This window comes from Empidonax traillii, unplaced genomic scaffold, assembly GCF_003031625.1.
Source record: "Empidonax traillii isolate 1590-97213 ecotype Southwest subspecies unplaced genomic scaffold, ASM303162v1 scaffold158:size1480230, whole genome shotgun sequence".
NCBI lineage: Eukaryota > Metazoa > Chordata > Aves > Passeriformes > Tyrannidae > Empidonax > Empidonax traillii.
This window is the reverse complement of record NW_020955351.1, coordinates 883,602-897,952: the sequence shown is the minus strand read 5'-3', so window position 1 is coordinate 897,952 and position 14,351 is coordinate 883,602. Positions and strand designations below refer to the sequence as shown.

General features: G+C 46.3%; 1 protein-coding gene across 4 annotated transcripts in view; it reads left to right on the top strand.

Annotated features, from left to right (window-relative positions):
* The window catches only part of NTRK3 (neurotrophic receptor tyrosine kinase 3), a 215,013-nt gene that overhangs the window by 58,332 nt on the left and 142,330 nt on the right, over positions 1 to 14,351 (top strand). For all 4 annotated transcript variants that reach the window (XR_003571361.1, XM_027884977.1, XM_027884976.1 and 1 more), the window contains exons 5-11: positions 1,923 to 2,080; positions 4,361 to 4,503; positions 5,039 to 5,180; positions 7,278 to 7,574; positions 11,026 to 11,049; positions 11,851 to 11,921; positions 13,621 to 13,723. Coding sequence is in view for 3 of the 4 variants with exons in the window: in XM_027884977.1 (XP_027740778.1) it covers positions 1,923 to 2,080; positions 4,361 to 4,503; positions 5,039 to 5,180; positions 7,278 to 7,574; positions 11,026 to 11,049; positions 11,851 to 11,921; positions 13,621 to 13,723 (938 nt within the window). In the remaining variant the exon portion in view is untranslated. The remainder of the gene's footprint in view (positions 1 to 1,922; positions 2,081 to 4,360; positions 4,504 to 5,038; positions 5,181 to 7,277; positions 7,575 to 11,025; positions 11,050 to 11,850; positions 11,922 to 13,620; positions 13,724 to 14,351) is intronic.

Genomic DNA, 14,351 nt, shown 5'->3' with positions numbered 1-14,351 from the left:
GGGAGTTAATTTGCGCAAAAGCCCCTGTGGGGGTCTCGGTTAGAGCGAGTTACATCACTGACGTTGGGGCAGGTTGTGGGGAAGTTCTGCCCTGGAGCCCGCAGCTCCTGTATTATTCATGGCTGTTCATGAATTAGCAATGGGCCGGGAAAGCTGCCGTCTATTACTTACAGAGCTGCCCTTAAGTGCTAGGGCAGCAGCTCTCCCGGCAACCTCGTTTCGCGAGGATATTTGCAGCAGAGCAGAATTTCTCCCCCGCTGCATCTGAGCTCCCCCAGCACCCCACCAGGTCCCAGGGTATGTCCCTGGTTACCTGATCTGCCATTAGCCAAGTCCATGGCTCTTACCCACATGCGTGTCCTGCTGGTAGCAGTGATCCTGGGAGGGTCCCGGAAGGAAAATGGATTCATGGCCGTGTAGAAGAGGTTGTGAAGCCTGTGTGAAGCAGTACCTGTCAGAGCACACAGGGAATGTCTCATCACTCAAATCCCACCAAATCACTGTGCTAATCTGCTCTGGTCTGTTAAATTTAGTGCTTTGGCCTTTGAGTTGCTTGTCTGAGCCATGTACCTGTGTCACAGAGGTTTATGTGCTTTTGGTGGGAAAGAAATTAACTGATGAAAAACCACAGTGAAGTTCAACTCAGTGTTTGTTCGGGTGTGTGTGTGGGGGGGATAAATTCAGATGACAGCTTGATGAATGAGAAGATTAGGGTTCAGTTTTAACAACCCCGGGTGCTACCAGAAGATGCCTTCACTTCTTCCTCCTTTTGCAGCACAGTATTGACAAAACAGCAGCTGCAGATGTTTGGAAGGTTGTTTCCAAATCCTGTTACTCGGTGAAATTAATTTTGTAAAAGCAAGCATGAATTTTGCAGTAACACGTGGAACAGAGCAGGAAAAAAAGCTTTTCCCTCTATGATGGGGGATCTAGATATCACGTGAAGCAGTGGTTTAACCTTTGGAGATGACCTTCTGCTGTGGGGTTACTGAGCTCATCTTTGGCACTGCTGACTCCACTGATCCCTCCTTTCTTTCCTTTGTAGTTATGTGGGGAGATATTTTGTTTCTTCAGGTTGTGTCTCCTGTTTTGCTGAAGTTGTCATTGCAACCTGCTTTGATAACTCAGTCTGCCCTGGCTGAACACTGGGCTCTTCTGGCTGGGACTTGCCTTCCCTGCATGTCCACAGAGAGCTGCAGAGCTCTAAAAATGTAAATGAAATGGTTAATAGGTTGGAAAATCAATTATAATAAACATTCCTGGTATATAAACTGTGTGTAAGTGTGGTTTAAATGAAGTACGTTAAAGGCAGTGCTTTTCTCCATTTCTCCTGGCCAGGTCAGCAGGGTCTCAGTGCAGTGCTGATTGATTTGATTAAAATGCATGTTACCTTGCACATTAGCTCATGTTCTGGGTCACCAGGAGCCTGTGTCCGTACAAGGAACTTGGGAGAAGAGCTGCCAGCTTCTCTGAGTGCTTGTGGGAGCTGGAGGTGTGCTTTGCCCAGCAGGGGCTTGGACTATTGATGAAGTGGGGTTTGAAGGTGTGAATCAATATTTTAGGGCAGTGGGGAGCTGCCTCCTCCTTTGTTAAGGGGTGACTCTTCTTGCTGTCCAGATGACTCTGGAACTGAGCCACAGCTGAGCAGGTATTGTGGTGAAAGACCTTGTGTGTATCCGTGTGCTGCCCTGTAAAGCCTTGTGTGCACACGTGAAGGAGACTGTGAATGCATGGATGTGTAGGTGTGGAAAAGACAGGAATAATAAGTGCCAGAAGACTCCAGGCAAATAACGTGGAGATGATTCTACCTTAGCTCTTACACCTGCGTGGTGGCTGTCCTCCTCTGGGAGCCTGGAGCCAGGCAATGGCTCTGTTCATTCTTCCCCATCCCACCATCCTCTCTCACCTCTCTCTCCCCACAGGAGACTAGAGAGGAACCTTTTTAACTGCAGCTGTGACATTCGCTGGATCCAGCTCTGGCAGGAGAAGGGCGAGGCAAACCTGCAGCACCAGGGGCTCTACTGCATGACCATGGACGCAACCATCATCCGTTTGCAGGACATGAACATCACCCAGTGTGGTAAGAATCCTGGGGCTGCACATGAGGGAGGCTGAGAGGGTGCCAGGAGGGCTCCCTGTGCTACCCAGCACTACTGCTTCACTTATTCGCTTGGGGAGCCTGGTGTAGCAGAATCCCACCATGTGGTTGAGAACAAGAAAACTGAAGCTGATTGTGGTAGTTTGGGGATTATAAATAGAGTATCTGTGTAAATGTGAGACTGCTGTTAGTGTGTATATGAAAGATACTGGGTGATCTGGGGCATTTTCTTCACTGCAATGCTGCTGCTTGACACAGTGTCTGTGGTGAGTCTGTGATGTCTTGAAAAGGGCTGTTTCATGTTGATCTTCCTCTGTCTAACAAATCCTAGAAACAGCATATTGTTAAAAGACACTGCCACTGTATCTTTTATAATTACTCTTAGGAAATGCACGTCTCTATTCATTTTCCTTTTTTTTCATTGAAATCCCATATCTGTAGGGAAGAGCCAGGAGTGACTTTATATCTCTTTCTGTTTCCTACTGATGTTTAAAAGAGTCCAGCGGTCCCAGGAGCAACATGAGGCATGTTCAGTAGTTATCCCTTTTTCCTTCACCTTGTTCACACATCAGCTGCCTGTTCAGTGTCAGTTTTTGCTCTGCTGTTGCCATTACTGGAAAGCATCCCTTGCAGAGTAAGGAGAAAGAGATGTACCTTCTGCAGAGCAATTAAACTGCCTGTACACAAGCAGCTGTCAAACTCACAGGCTGAAAAAAGGATGAAAACCAGAGGATTTCTTTTTTTGATGATCATCCTCTATACTAAGAATTTGGGTTTGTTACTTGTAGCAGTAGTAGTTAAACAGCATGCACATTTGGATTTGCATGACTTGGGTTTTTTTGATGTTTTGGTTTTTTTCAAGTTCACGATGGCCCCTTACACTCTGGAAATTGGCCAAAGTGTGCCTTCATGTGGATGAACTAAAAGGATTTGAGAGGGCTGTAATTTCCGCCCCATGTGGGAAGAATAAGCTTCAGGGATTAGAAATAATAATAAAAAAAAATCCTTAGGGATCAGGGACATGAGGAGAGGTGGCTCCATCAGTGGTGGTATTAGACTCTAGGAATCTCTAGCAGAGTGCTGATTTGGGAACACAAATGGGCTGGTGTCCAGTATGAGCACCTCCTCTGACCATGCAGTCTCCTGGAAGAGCAGGGAGCTACAGCAGCTTTCCTCCAGAGGAGAGTCTTTCTGTTCAAGCATTAAGACTCAAGGGATGTCATTACAATATTTGTTTTTGTCCTTTGGTGCTGAGGGCTGGCGTGGCTTGATGTGACCATGTCTGATACCAGTTCAACCTCGAGAAGACCATACATGTCCCTCCCATCCCCCTCTCCACTGATTTCTACCACGTGTGCAGCTTTGCCAGGCCTTGACCACTGCCTTCTTTCTTCTGGTATCCCTCCAATTAGTGCAATGTTCCTTCCCTCCTTGTGTTACTCTCTGGTGGCAAAAAAACGAATGTGTGTCCCCATCTCTGGCTTTGCATTCATGTGATGGATACTCCTGCCCTATGATGGGATGGAACAGGACCACTGGTCAGTTCCTTCTGCCCTGCCTCCTCAGTTTGCCTCTGAAAACATCCCAGAAAACCTCCCCCTATTTGCCCTTTTTGCAACCAGTGCTGTCTTGTTTCAGGTTGCAAGGATATTTGTTGCCTGTGGCAGTGAGTAAGGAAGTGGTGTAAATCAGAACCACCATAAATCAGTGAATCCCTCTGCTACCACCAGGGAAGAGCAAGGGCACCTTTTACTAGGAGAGCTGCGGTTAATATGAGGACACATCCTTGGTCATCTTCTCTGGATTGTTATAAATTAGAGGGATGCTTTCCTCACCTGGAGTGCTGGGTGCTCTGTGCCTTATCCCTGGAGATGGGGATGGTTTGGATCTTCTCACAGTACACAGTTTTCTCGTCCCAGGTTACTGCCATTGTGAGCAGCTTCTGTGGGAGTAGCGAGATGGGGATGGGGGTTGTGCGAAGGGAAGGGTGGCCAGAACTGGGCACCAACTTTTGGTTTCAAAGGTGATCAGAGGGTCTGCTCAGCTGGCACATTTCCAGTGTCTACATTTCACCCTGTCTCCAACACACCTCTTTCTCTCGATAGGGCAAGACCATGCTGTTACCTCCGGCTACTTATCCCAGGGTGCTGGAGGCTGATTTGGGAAACAACTTAGGGGGATCTGAGTCTGCACGATAGTTCTGTGTCTGGCTATAGCAAAAGCTGCACCACACCTGAGCACTTTGGTGTTTGTCTCCCCTAGACCTTCCTGAGATCAGCGTGAGCCACGTGAACCTGACGGTGCGGGAAGGGGAGAACGCCGTCATCACCTGTAATGGCTCGGGATCGCCGCTGCCAGACGTTGACTGGACAGTGGCTGAACTCCACTCCATCAACACCCACCAGGTAGGGGCCACAGGACCTCAGAGCTGCCTGTGCCCCATGTGGCAGGGGAAAAGCAGCTGCTAGGGTTTCCCTGTGTCTGTGTGTGCAGGGCAGAGGATTTGGGTAAATGGTAGAGACTGCTGTGAAAAATGTAAAATAGTTCTATCAATCATTACTTGCCCCCATGAGAACCTGGGGGCTACCAGAAGGGAGCAAGGCCTTCTCTCTGTATATCTGGAGAGGGAAGAGGAGAGAGCTTTGCATTTCAGTGATGCCTAATTGAATTAATTCATGTCTCCTCTAATGAAACCAACTGTTTGCAGAGGTGCCTGCAGTAGCTGTAGCTGAATTAGGCAGCTAAGAAAGATTTTTTAGAGGCAAAACACATTTATCAGTGCTACAATGCTATGGCTCTCCTCTTCCAGTAGTTTCTTTTATTGGGTTTTTGAGACATGTCACATGGAAAGTGTGATCCTCTGCTTCTGGGGATCGTAGCAGGGAAGCAAGGAGCCACCAGACACCAACTTCTGTCTGTATTTCTCTTTGGGATTTTTAGACCAACCTCAACTGGACCAACGTTCATGCAATCAATTTGACCTTGGTGAACGTCACCAGTGAGGACAACGGGTTCCTGCTCACCTGCATTGCCGAGAACGTGGTGGGGATGAGCAATGCCAGTGTGCTGCTCACCGTCTACTGTAAGTACCCCTGGAGAGACCTTGTCCATGCAGAGACTGGAGGGGCTGCCTTGGGAACTGTTTGAGTGCACGGCCACTTGCTACCTGTGACATGTTGGGTTTGTGGGTGAGGCTTAGGAGGAGCTGAGAACAGTGTGGAGGAAGTGGATCCTCACACACCTCTCTCTCTAGCATCAGGAGTTTTGCTTTCCTGACGCTTCCATTAATCCAGAAATGAGCACTAGAGCAGGGGAGGAGCATCAGTACCTCACTGGTGGTGGGCATCTCTCCATCCATCTCTTGGAAGATCCAGTAGAGTAAGAAAAAACCATAAAGGGACTAAAAATCCATTTAAAAACACAGGGTTGATTGTCCTGATGCTATGTGAGACTTTCAGTGACACCTTTGCTAAAGACACTGATTTCAGGGATATTAGTGCTTCCCCCACGTCCATTCCTATAAAGTTGGACTGCAAATGCCATGTAAATGTGCACATGTAAAATTTCAACTGTTCACTTTTATCTTCAAGTAGCTCAACTTTTTGTGCTTTCTAATATAACGTAACACAAACCTGACCTTAAGAGGAAGTTTACACAGCTTTGTGGTCTCAAGCAGCTGAGATTTACTATATTTTGCTGTGTCTGTAATATTTGCCCTTACTCTATAGTTTGAAAATCTGTCCCCCACCCCAACCTTGCCAGGTAGAATGGAGACCCATGCGGGATTCTGACTAGCCTTGTGTGATGCTTTACAACTTTCATCTTCCTCCCAGTAAGTGCTATTGATGGACTGAAGAGTGGAGGTGATTAAAGCTCAGCTCAGAGGTGACTGGTCAGCAGGTGGGGGGTTTTTTGGACGGTGTTTTAGCATCTTTTCCTCCGCACCTAAACAGCACCATGCCTATGCCTATTTTCACCCGTGAAATCCTCTAAGCTGCTGACAGTTTCTGCTACCCCTGCTCTTGTTGCCCAGACCCATCACTCAGGGCTGTAATTTCACACTGAAAAGATCTGGGTTTGTGCATGTAGGTGGCTGCCTGTTTTGAATCCTCCATGCCAGGAAGATGTGAACAAGCCACATGCAGATCTGGGCTTGAGAGTGAAAGAAGGTGGCTGGGACATGACTGTGTGGTTCAGGGTAGATGGGTGCTGGTGGGAGAATTTTGCTCATCTCCAACCAGCTCTGCACCTTCTTTTCTTCTGCAACATTCACTGCCTGAAAAATTCTTTTTTTTTTTTTTTTTCCAAAAGATGTCTAAGTTGGTGTGTTGTTTTTCTTCACTGTGGAAGCCCCATGGATTGTCTTTGCAGCTGGATGGTACCAGGAAAAGGAGGGTTTTTAGGGAAGACTTGTATCTCTGTGTCCTTTATCTTTGCACAAAACTTGTTCTTCTAGTTCAGACCTTGCCAGCCTTGGGGTTTGGGACCTTACATGTAGGCGTTGTAAATGGGGTTTCAGAAGCCATAGCAGAGCAACATTTGAATTCTTTGGGTGTCCCAGGGGGAAGACAATACATATGCAATAAATTGCAGGTGGACTCTCTGCTTTTCTGATCCCTCTCCCACTCTACTCCCTTTAATTAAAACACCCCTGGAGGCTGTTCGGCGAGTGAGAACTCCTTTGGGATGTTCAGGCAGTCAAAACCCCCAAGGACAGGCAGTCACTGAGGGATGTTTGCTTCCACAGCTGTGCAATCCAAAATTGCTTGGTGTGACTGGAGAGCTCCCATGGGCACCTTGCACTTGTGTAATGTAACAGGGCTACATTGCAGTGTCCTTAAAGGGAACAGGCGATCCCTTGGGAGGAGGAGAGTAGCAGTAGGTTTGTGGACTGGACAGCTCCAAGCTTAGTTGTTCCTGAGCTGGTCAAAGGGCCATCCCTGCCATTAATTTGTACCTCTGTTCAGAAGACCAGGGCCGCTGGCTCTGGCTCAGATCCTTCTTTCAGGGAGTGTGGAGCGGTTCTTGCGACAGCGCTCCTTCTCTGCAGACATCCGCTGGGAAGAGTGGAAGGAACAAGGGATTTTGGAGATTGTCGATAACCTTAGTTTCCATGGTGCACAGAGACATGATGTGGGGTGGAGGTGTGCTGTGAGCCTGCCGTGTTTCTCTCTGCTAGATCCCCCTCGCATCCTTACTCTGGAGGAGCCGGTGCTACACCTGGAGCACTGCATTGCGTTTGCAGTGCATGGGAACCCAGCTCCCACCCTTCACTGGCTGCACAATGGCCAGGTCCTCCGGGAGACAGAGATCATCCACATGGAGTTTTACCAACAAGGGGAAGTGTCTGAGGGTTGCCTGCTCTTCAACAAACCCACTCACTACAACAATGGCAACTACACGATTGTGGCCACCAACCAGCTGGGCTCAGCCAACCAAACTATCAAAGGACACTTCCTTGAAAAACCCTTTCCAGGTAGGATATTCAGTTTATCTCATTAGGGTTCCCTGCAATCTGAAGGTCTTACTGTGGCCCTACCAATAATCCTTGCATCTAAACAAGATGGCCTTTGTTAGAGCATCTGGTTGGAAGAGATGTACTCTGGAAGACTCTTCTGACTAATGTGATTTTCTTATTCAAGTGTACTTTGGTGTCATTTCAACTCTTTAATGCTGGCAGAGATACTGACTGGTTTAGATAAATTTGTTTTTGTAATATATTCTGCAGTGTATTTATTTATTTATTTATTTATTTTAAAGATCTTTAGGAATTTCAGTGAGAATAGGATGTAAGTTTGGCCAATTATTTTGGATCTGCCCTTGGGTGTCCCAAAGAGGTTGCTCAATTTTTTTGAGAGAAAGTGTTCTGCTACATGGTAGTTATAAGCTGTAGGAAGGAAAGCCCTTTGAAGTCATGCAGCTCTTCCATTTCTTTACTTCTAGCTTGCATTTGTGAAATGATTAAAGCTGGATGTAGCAGTGTCAGGATTGTTTTCTTTCTGAATGCAGGATGTGCAATTCCAGGATGACAGGTCTACAAAAGATGCAACGGCTCAATTAGTCACTTTGCATCAGTTTGCTGGCATTTCTTAACTGATTGCTTGGAATTCCCTGTTGTACTCCCTGGTGATTCAGAGCTTAGCTGCAAAAAAAAAAAAAGAAAAAAAAAAAGAAATGGCAAGCATTTGAGGACATAAAGATCCAGCTCTGGGGAGTGCAGCAGAGACTTTTGTGGAGGCCTGTGTGCTTTATAGGAGCATCTCGCTCTGCTCTCTGACAGTGCAACACCACGCTGGCCATCATGGAGTTAAGATCTGTGCTGCCTTCAGGAATGATGCCATGAGAAAGTGGCAGCTCTAAATTGGCCCCTGCAGCCCAAGAAAATCCAGCAAAATAGGGCGTTTGCTAAATATAGAAAAATACCAACGGTACTCTCATTTATTATTTATATCACACCATATATGTACACAGAGTTTTCCCGCAGGTCAAATATCATAAATGCAAACCCAAATCTCTGCCTTGAAGATCTGACAATCGAACAAATGAGCTGATATGGATGGGAGTGGAAAATTTGTATTCTGACTTCACGGATGCTGCCCTGTTTGGATATTTGACCTATATATGTTTCGTTCTGTCAGGGCAGAAGAGCAGCTTATCAAATGTAGGTGGGTGAGGAGGAGCAGACAGGTTTGCAGTCTCAGCTCTCTCAGGTCCCACCTTTGTGACTCCATTTCCCCGTCTGTAAAATGGGAACAGCTCTTAAGTAGGTGCTGGATCTCCAGAAAAGAGGCAGATATGCCATTCTGGAGAGCTGATTTTGGAAGTGGATCTGAGCCATCTGAGCTGTGATGTGGAAAAGCACGGTGATGTTTGAAGACCGTCTCATGTTAGAGGCTCTGGGGGAATGGGATTGTGTGAAACAAATGTAAAATACTGCTCTTGTGAGTGCACCTTCACCCGTACCTTGTGTGTGCTGTTGGTGTGGAGTGCTTACTGCCCCTGAACCATGTCTCAGCCGGAGCTGACCCATTTCTTTTATTTCTTCTGATCCAAAGTCCCAAGCCATTCCTCACCCTGGCAGCCCCTGTCAGCCCAATGCAGGATGTAATTTACTTTCCTTGAAGCTTGTTGCTTCGTCCACTGCCACAGCTGACATAGACACTCAATGCAGTTGACGTTTATAATTTCCCATTTGAAGGTAGATTCCTTCAGAAAATGCCACACATTGAAGGTTCCCCAATGTGATTCACTGAAGCCCTCATTGCCTGCAGCAATTCAAATGTGCAAGGACTTTGCTGCCAGTACCCAGGATGAGGTTATTAGTCTTAATTAATTCATGAAAGTGTAGTGCCTGGAAGACTTCCTATCAGCATAGAAAAGGAACTGTGACCATGTATTTTAGAACCCCCTAGTTGAAAACCTCCCATTGGTACCATACCACACTGTGTTTTCCAGGCTGAGAGGACCAAGGTACTGTTAGAAGCTGGGGTGGAAGCTGGGATATATATGCTACATGTCATATCCCCCTTCTCTCTGATGCTATGTTAGTAGGAGAAAGGGCAGTGGCTCCCAGAACAGATTTGTGTCGTATCCTGTAAAAATCTTGTTGCTTGTTGTCATTGGTATCTCTGCCATAGGCTACCATCTCCCTATTTAATCCACAAAGGTCAGCGTACCTGTGATGAGTGTTCAGTACTTGGGGAACTTCCCACAGAACTCAAGTTGTCAGAAATTTCTTTGTTAGTTTTTATGCTTTGAAAAATAGGGTTTACTGGAAAAAAAAAAACCCAAACAAACCCTTTTTGTGGGTTTCTGTTGAATTTGCTTTGTCCCGCAGAGAAAAAATGGAAAGCAGAAAATGTAGAAGCAGCAAGAATTTTATGACTAGACTCTGTCTGCCTTAATAGGAAAAAAAGTCTCCAAATAAAATATTTCTTCCTTCCCTTCCCCCCCCCCCTTTTTACTAGAAAAAAACAAGGAAAGTTACACTTCTGCTCAACTTGAAACAAAAATATTTTTTCAGGTTTTCCCCCCTGTTTTGGAAAGCTGTGTTTGTCACCCGGGGATTGTTTTATGCTTCCCTTCCAAAACTCACCCAATACTTCAGCATGAACATTTCAGCATCCTTCCCAGAGCCCTCTGCCAGCAAAGCTGTGTAAACTCCAGTTAATATTGGGCTCAGTTTCTTACACGGGCGAGTGAATTGAAAGCTGACGTTATTCTCACACTATGTAAACTGAGTGTCACCGAGGGCTTTAGACCTCATTGTCTGGGGCCTCGGCCACCTTTGGAGCTGAAAGAAGCTTTCCTGGATAGACTGGAGCAGTCAAGAGGCTGACAGCAGGGACTTGCATGGTTGTCTCGGGCAAGAGGCAGCTCTAGGACAACCACAGCCTCCGTGCCCGGTTCAGGTGCTCTTGGCTGCTATGAACGCCTCATGAAAAGGAGGTCAGAGGTCTCCTCTAAGCTCCAAGCTGGGTTCTCCTCCATGTGAGTTGGTCCTTGTAGGACTTTGTCCTTGGGTGAACGCTGCCATGTAAGGCAAAATCTGCTTATCTCCCCTCCACCTCCATCCTGCCCAGCCCTGCGTTTCTGTTGAGCTTTGCTCACCTGCTGAAAGCAGAGTCGTTTAACAATCATTCAGAAGAGTGGTTAGTGTGCTGCCACTTGTTCTCCTTGTTGGCCTCACAGTAGTATCCTTCCCCTCTTCTTTCAGCCCAGGGTTCTCCATCCTGACCTCCAAGCATGCCCTGCTGGCACATGCACTGCAGTTTCCAGTTACAGTTGCCTGAGAGGAAAAAATATGAAAAGTTGGTTTCTTGGGCTCTTTGGGGTGGTGAAATGTGTCTGAGGTGGGTTGGGAATGAGACTCCTCCCCCTTTGCTGTGCCGCTGACTGTGTTGCTTCTCTCTTTGTCCTTTCCACAGAGAGTACGGACAACTTTGTCTCAAGTAAGTGTCTCATTGCCTTTTGCATACTGTGGCTGGTTTGTTTCTTTGTTTTTCTCCTTCCCCTCTGTGATTTACGTATTCCTGGAGGAAAAATCAGGAAGCCAGAAGCAGTTTGATGGAGGTTGCACAAAGCCCTGGCTTCCCCATGAATGAGCAAGGTGCCTGGGGAGCTTCTAATGAGTTGAGTAGTCTCTAGAGACCAGGAGATGCTCATTTCCATCTAGTGATGTCATGAAGAAGGTCCTATAAAGGAAATGGTGGTTGGTTGTGGTGTAGCAAAGGGGTCTTAAGTCGATGTGGGCTGGCCAACCCCCAGTGACGTCTTTCTAGGGTGGACTGGAACAAGAAACAGGAATCAACTTCTGTAGTGTTTCCACAAGACATTCTTCCTACATCTCCCCAGAAAAAAACAACCCCCAAAAAAGCATCCAAGGTACTGTTTCTACTGATCAGGTTGTGCTGGAGGCAGTGTTGTGTTTTAACCCTACTTAGTTCAGTAGATATTTGAAAACTAGGACATGGCTCAAGAGTGGAGGGTATCCACTCTGAGACACAGGGCTACCACGTGTTTCCCATTTGTAAGTCTGGAGTGACATCAGCACAGTTCCAGTCTGTGTTTTCTCTGCTGATGTGTATAGGGAACTCTCTGATGGTTGATTTGTGCCTTCTGAAAAAGAAAGTTGCAGCCTCTGTTAGGGGTGAACTGGATCTCGTTAGGTTGGGCCATTGGAATGTGCTGGGTGCCTTGGGAGTCCCCTGGGAGCCACACTGAATCTTCTGTCTTTGGTGTTTTGGTTTCAGTTGGGGATTATGAAGTGAGTCCCACCCCACCGATCACTGTGACCCACAAACCAGAAGAGGACACTTTTGGGGTGAGTCCTGCTCTACAGAACTGTTTTGCATGCATTCCTTGTAACTGATGACTCAATATTTGCGCTTCTCTGCTGTTTTGAGTGTTTGCAAGGAAAATCTCTTCCTTTATGACTCAAGGCAGCAATCAGAAGGATTTTGTGGCTTGTGTGTCAGACAGGTAAAATACCAACATGAACCATCTGATCCTCTTGGGTCTGCAGTGTGGGACCTGGGAGCTCCTTGAAAATGAGGCATCCTGTGAAGGCACTGCTGGCAGGGTCAGAAATTCTCACTCTAAAAAGGTGGCACCCAGAGAACAAACAAACAGGCAGTCATGTGTTTCACACTGTTATTGATTTGTTAAGTTTAGCAGGGTGAGGGACTCAGATTTATCTTGGTTCAGTTCTGTCAGTGCATGTTTGCCCCCCCTCCTGCTGTGCAGGGCATGCCTAAAATGAAAAGGGAAAGAAAGCCCAGGGCTTATCAGATCTCAGCATTGTCTTTCTTCTGCAGAATCCAGGTAGAAAAAGAAAAATTAGCATGTTACACAATTGTTCTAATTATGTGAAAGTTTTAAGATACTGAAACCCACCAGAACAAACATAATTCAGTCCACAGTGGTTTCAGTTCTCATCCAGCTGAAAACCTCCTATAACTGAAGTGAAAGCTTTGAACAGTAAGGCTAGAGTAATAATGTGCACTGATTATTAAATATAAAACACAGAAAACAAGCTGGGGATGAAAATAGAGTGTGCTAAAATAAAAATTTAAAAATATCATAACAAATGTACCGAGAACAGGGGAAAGGGTTGCAAAATGAAATTACTTTTTCTTGGTTAAATGATGTATTTTCTATTATAGCAGAATGCAGTTTTGTAAAAGGAAGCAAAGTCTAAATGCATCACAAGACCCAGTACAGAACAATTGGACAAATGCCAGAGAAATTGTTGTTTATATCAATGCAATAAAAGTATCTCGAGCAAAGACTTGAAGGAATAAATATTCATAAATATTAAAATAAGCTTGAGATTGTAAGCCCTTTAGGGCAAGGAGGTTTTCTTTCCTCTGCTTGCACACTGCCACAGTGGAATCACAGTTCCAGTGAAGGACTTGGACAATGCTGTAGTATCAATATTTACTACTAAAAATTACGATAAATAGGGAACCATTAGAGGCTTTTGGAAACCCAGATGTTTTAGGGGGAAAAAAACCTCAGTTCTACTTAATTTTTTCTGTTTTCTTTTTGTGGTATGTTATTTTCCCCTCACTCTTTGTCCTGAGGGATGTTTGGATGGAGACAGAATTGCTCTTTCTAAAGAATTTTCTGCTGCTCCTGTGTGTTCCCAGCTGAGGTTTGTGTAGCTTTGGTGTTGTAAGGTCATGGCACAGTACTGATGTCAGAAATGGAGGCTTGGGATGTGGTGAGCACAGGCATTGGAACAGAGGTCCTTCTTCCCTGCAGATATATGGATAAGAGGGTCTGGGGAGAACTGGTGCCAAACAGCATCGCTGATGGGAAGATACCGGACCTCTCAGTTCTGGAAACAACCTGTGATCCTTCCAAGCTGTGCCAGAGCCCTCTGCTTTAGCTTGTGTTTTCCTCCATAGCTGGGCTGCAGCAGGTGGTACGAGCCTACAGAAACTGGGCAAGGAGGTGCTATATTTCCAATTTAGACTCCTAAATTCCTCTCTCTTGACTCTAAGGCTTTTTCCTTCCAGGTTTCCATAGCGGTTGGGCTGGCAGCTTTTGCTTGTGTCCTCTTGGTCGTCCTCTTTATTATGATCAACAAGTATGGCCGGCGGTCCAAGTTTGGGATGAAAGGTAGGTGCAGTCACTTTCCTCTAGCAGGAGGCACCTTCCAGGATTGCCCGGCTCTTATAGCACACATGGAAAGGTGTTGTGGTTTTATTCCTACATTGCCAGTGTTGGTGCAAAGCCTCCTAAACAGAGCATAGCCCTCTTCAAATTGTTGAGAGAGTAACGGAGATAAGTGGACTGGTGGGTCTCACCTGTATGTGCTTCTGCGGGCAGAAATGTGCATGTGTGTTCCTTATCAGTACCTAACTGCATCTACAGGCTGCCCAGAAGAGCTTTGAGCCTGCTCCCTCCAGCCATGTGTTGAGGGAGTTGTACTCAGGGCAGCATGTTCTTGGGTGAAACCTTTTTTGTGGACTTGGTGGTGCATGAGCTTCCCCTGCGCTGACTCCAGAGCGCAGTGTGTGAAGGGGTGGGGACAGAAGGACGTGAAATTGTTTTGGGTTCTGCTGAAAAGGCAAGTGGACCCTCTCTGTGACTGTCTGTGGGTGGGGACAGAGATGCTGCTGTCAGTTTGTAATGTGCATACTGGGAAGGCAGTGGTGTGGAAGGTCTGTTTCTGCTGCTGCTCTGATGAAAGGTTTCCTTCTCTGCGTTACAAAATAATGACTTTAAAAACTTATTCAAGTGTCCT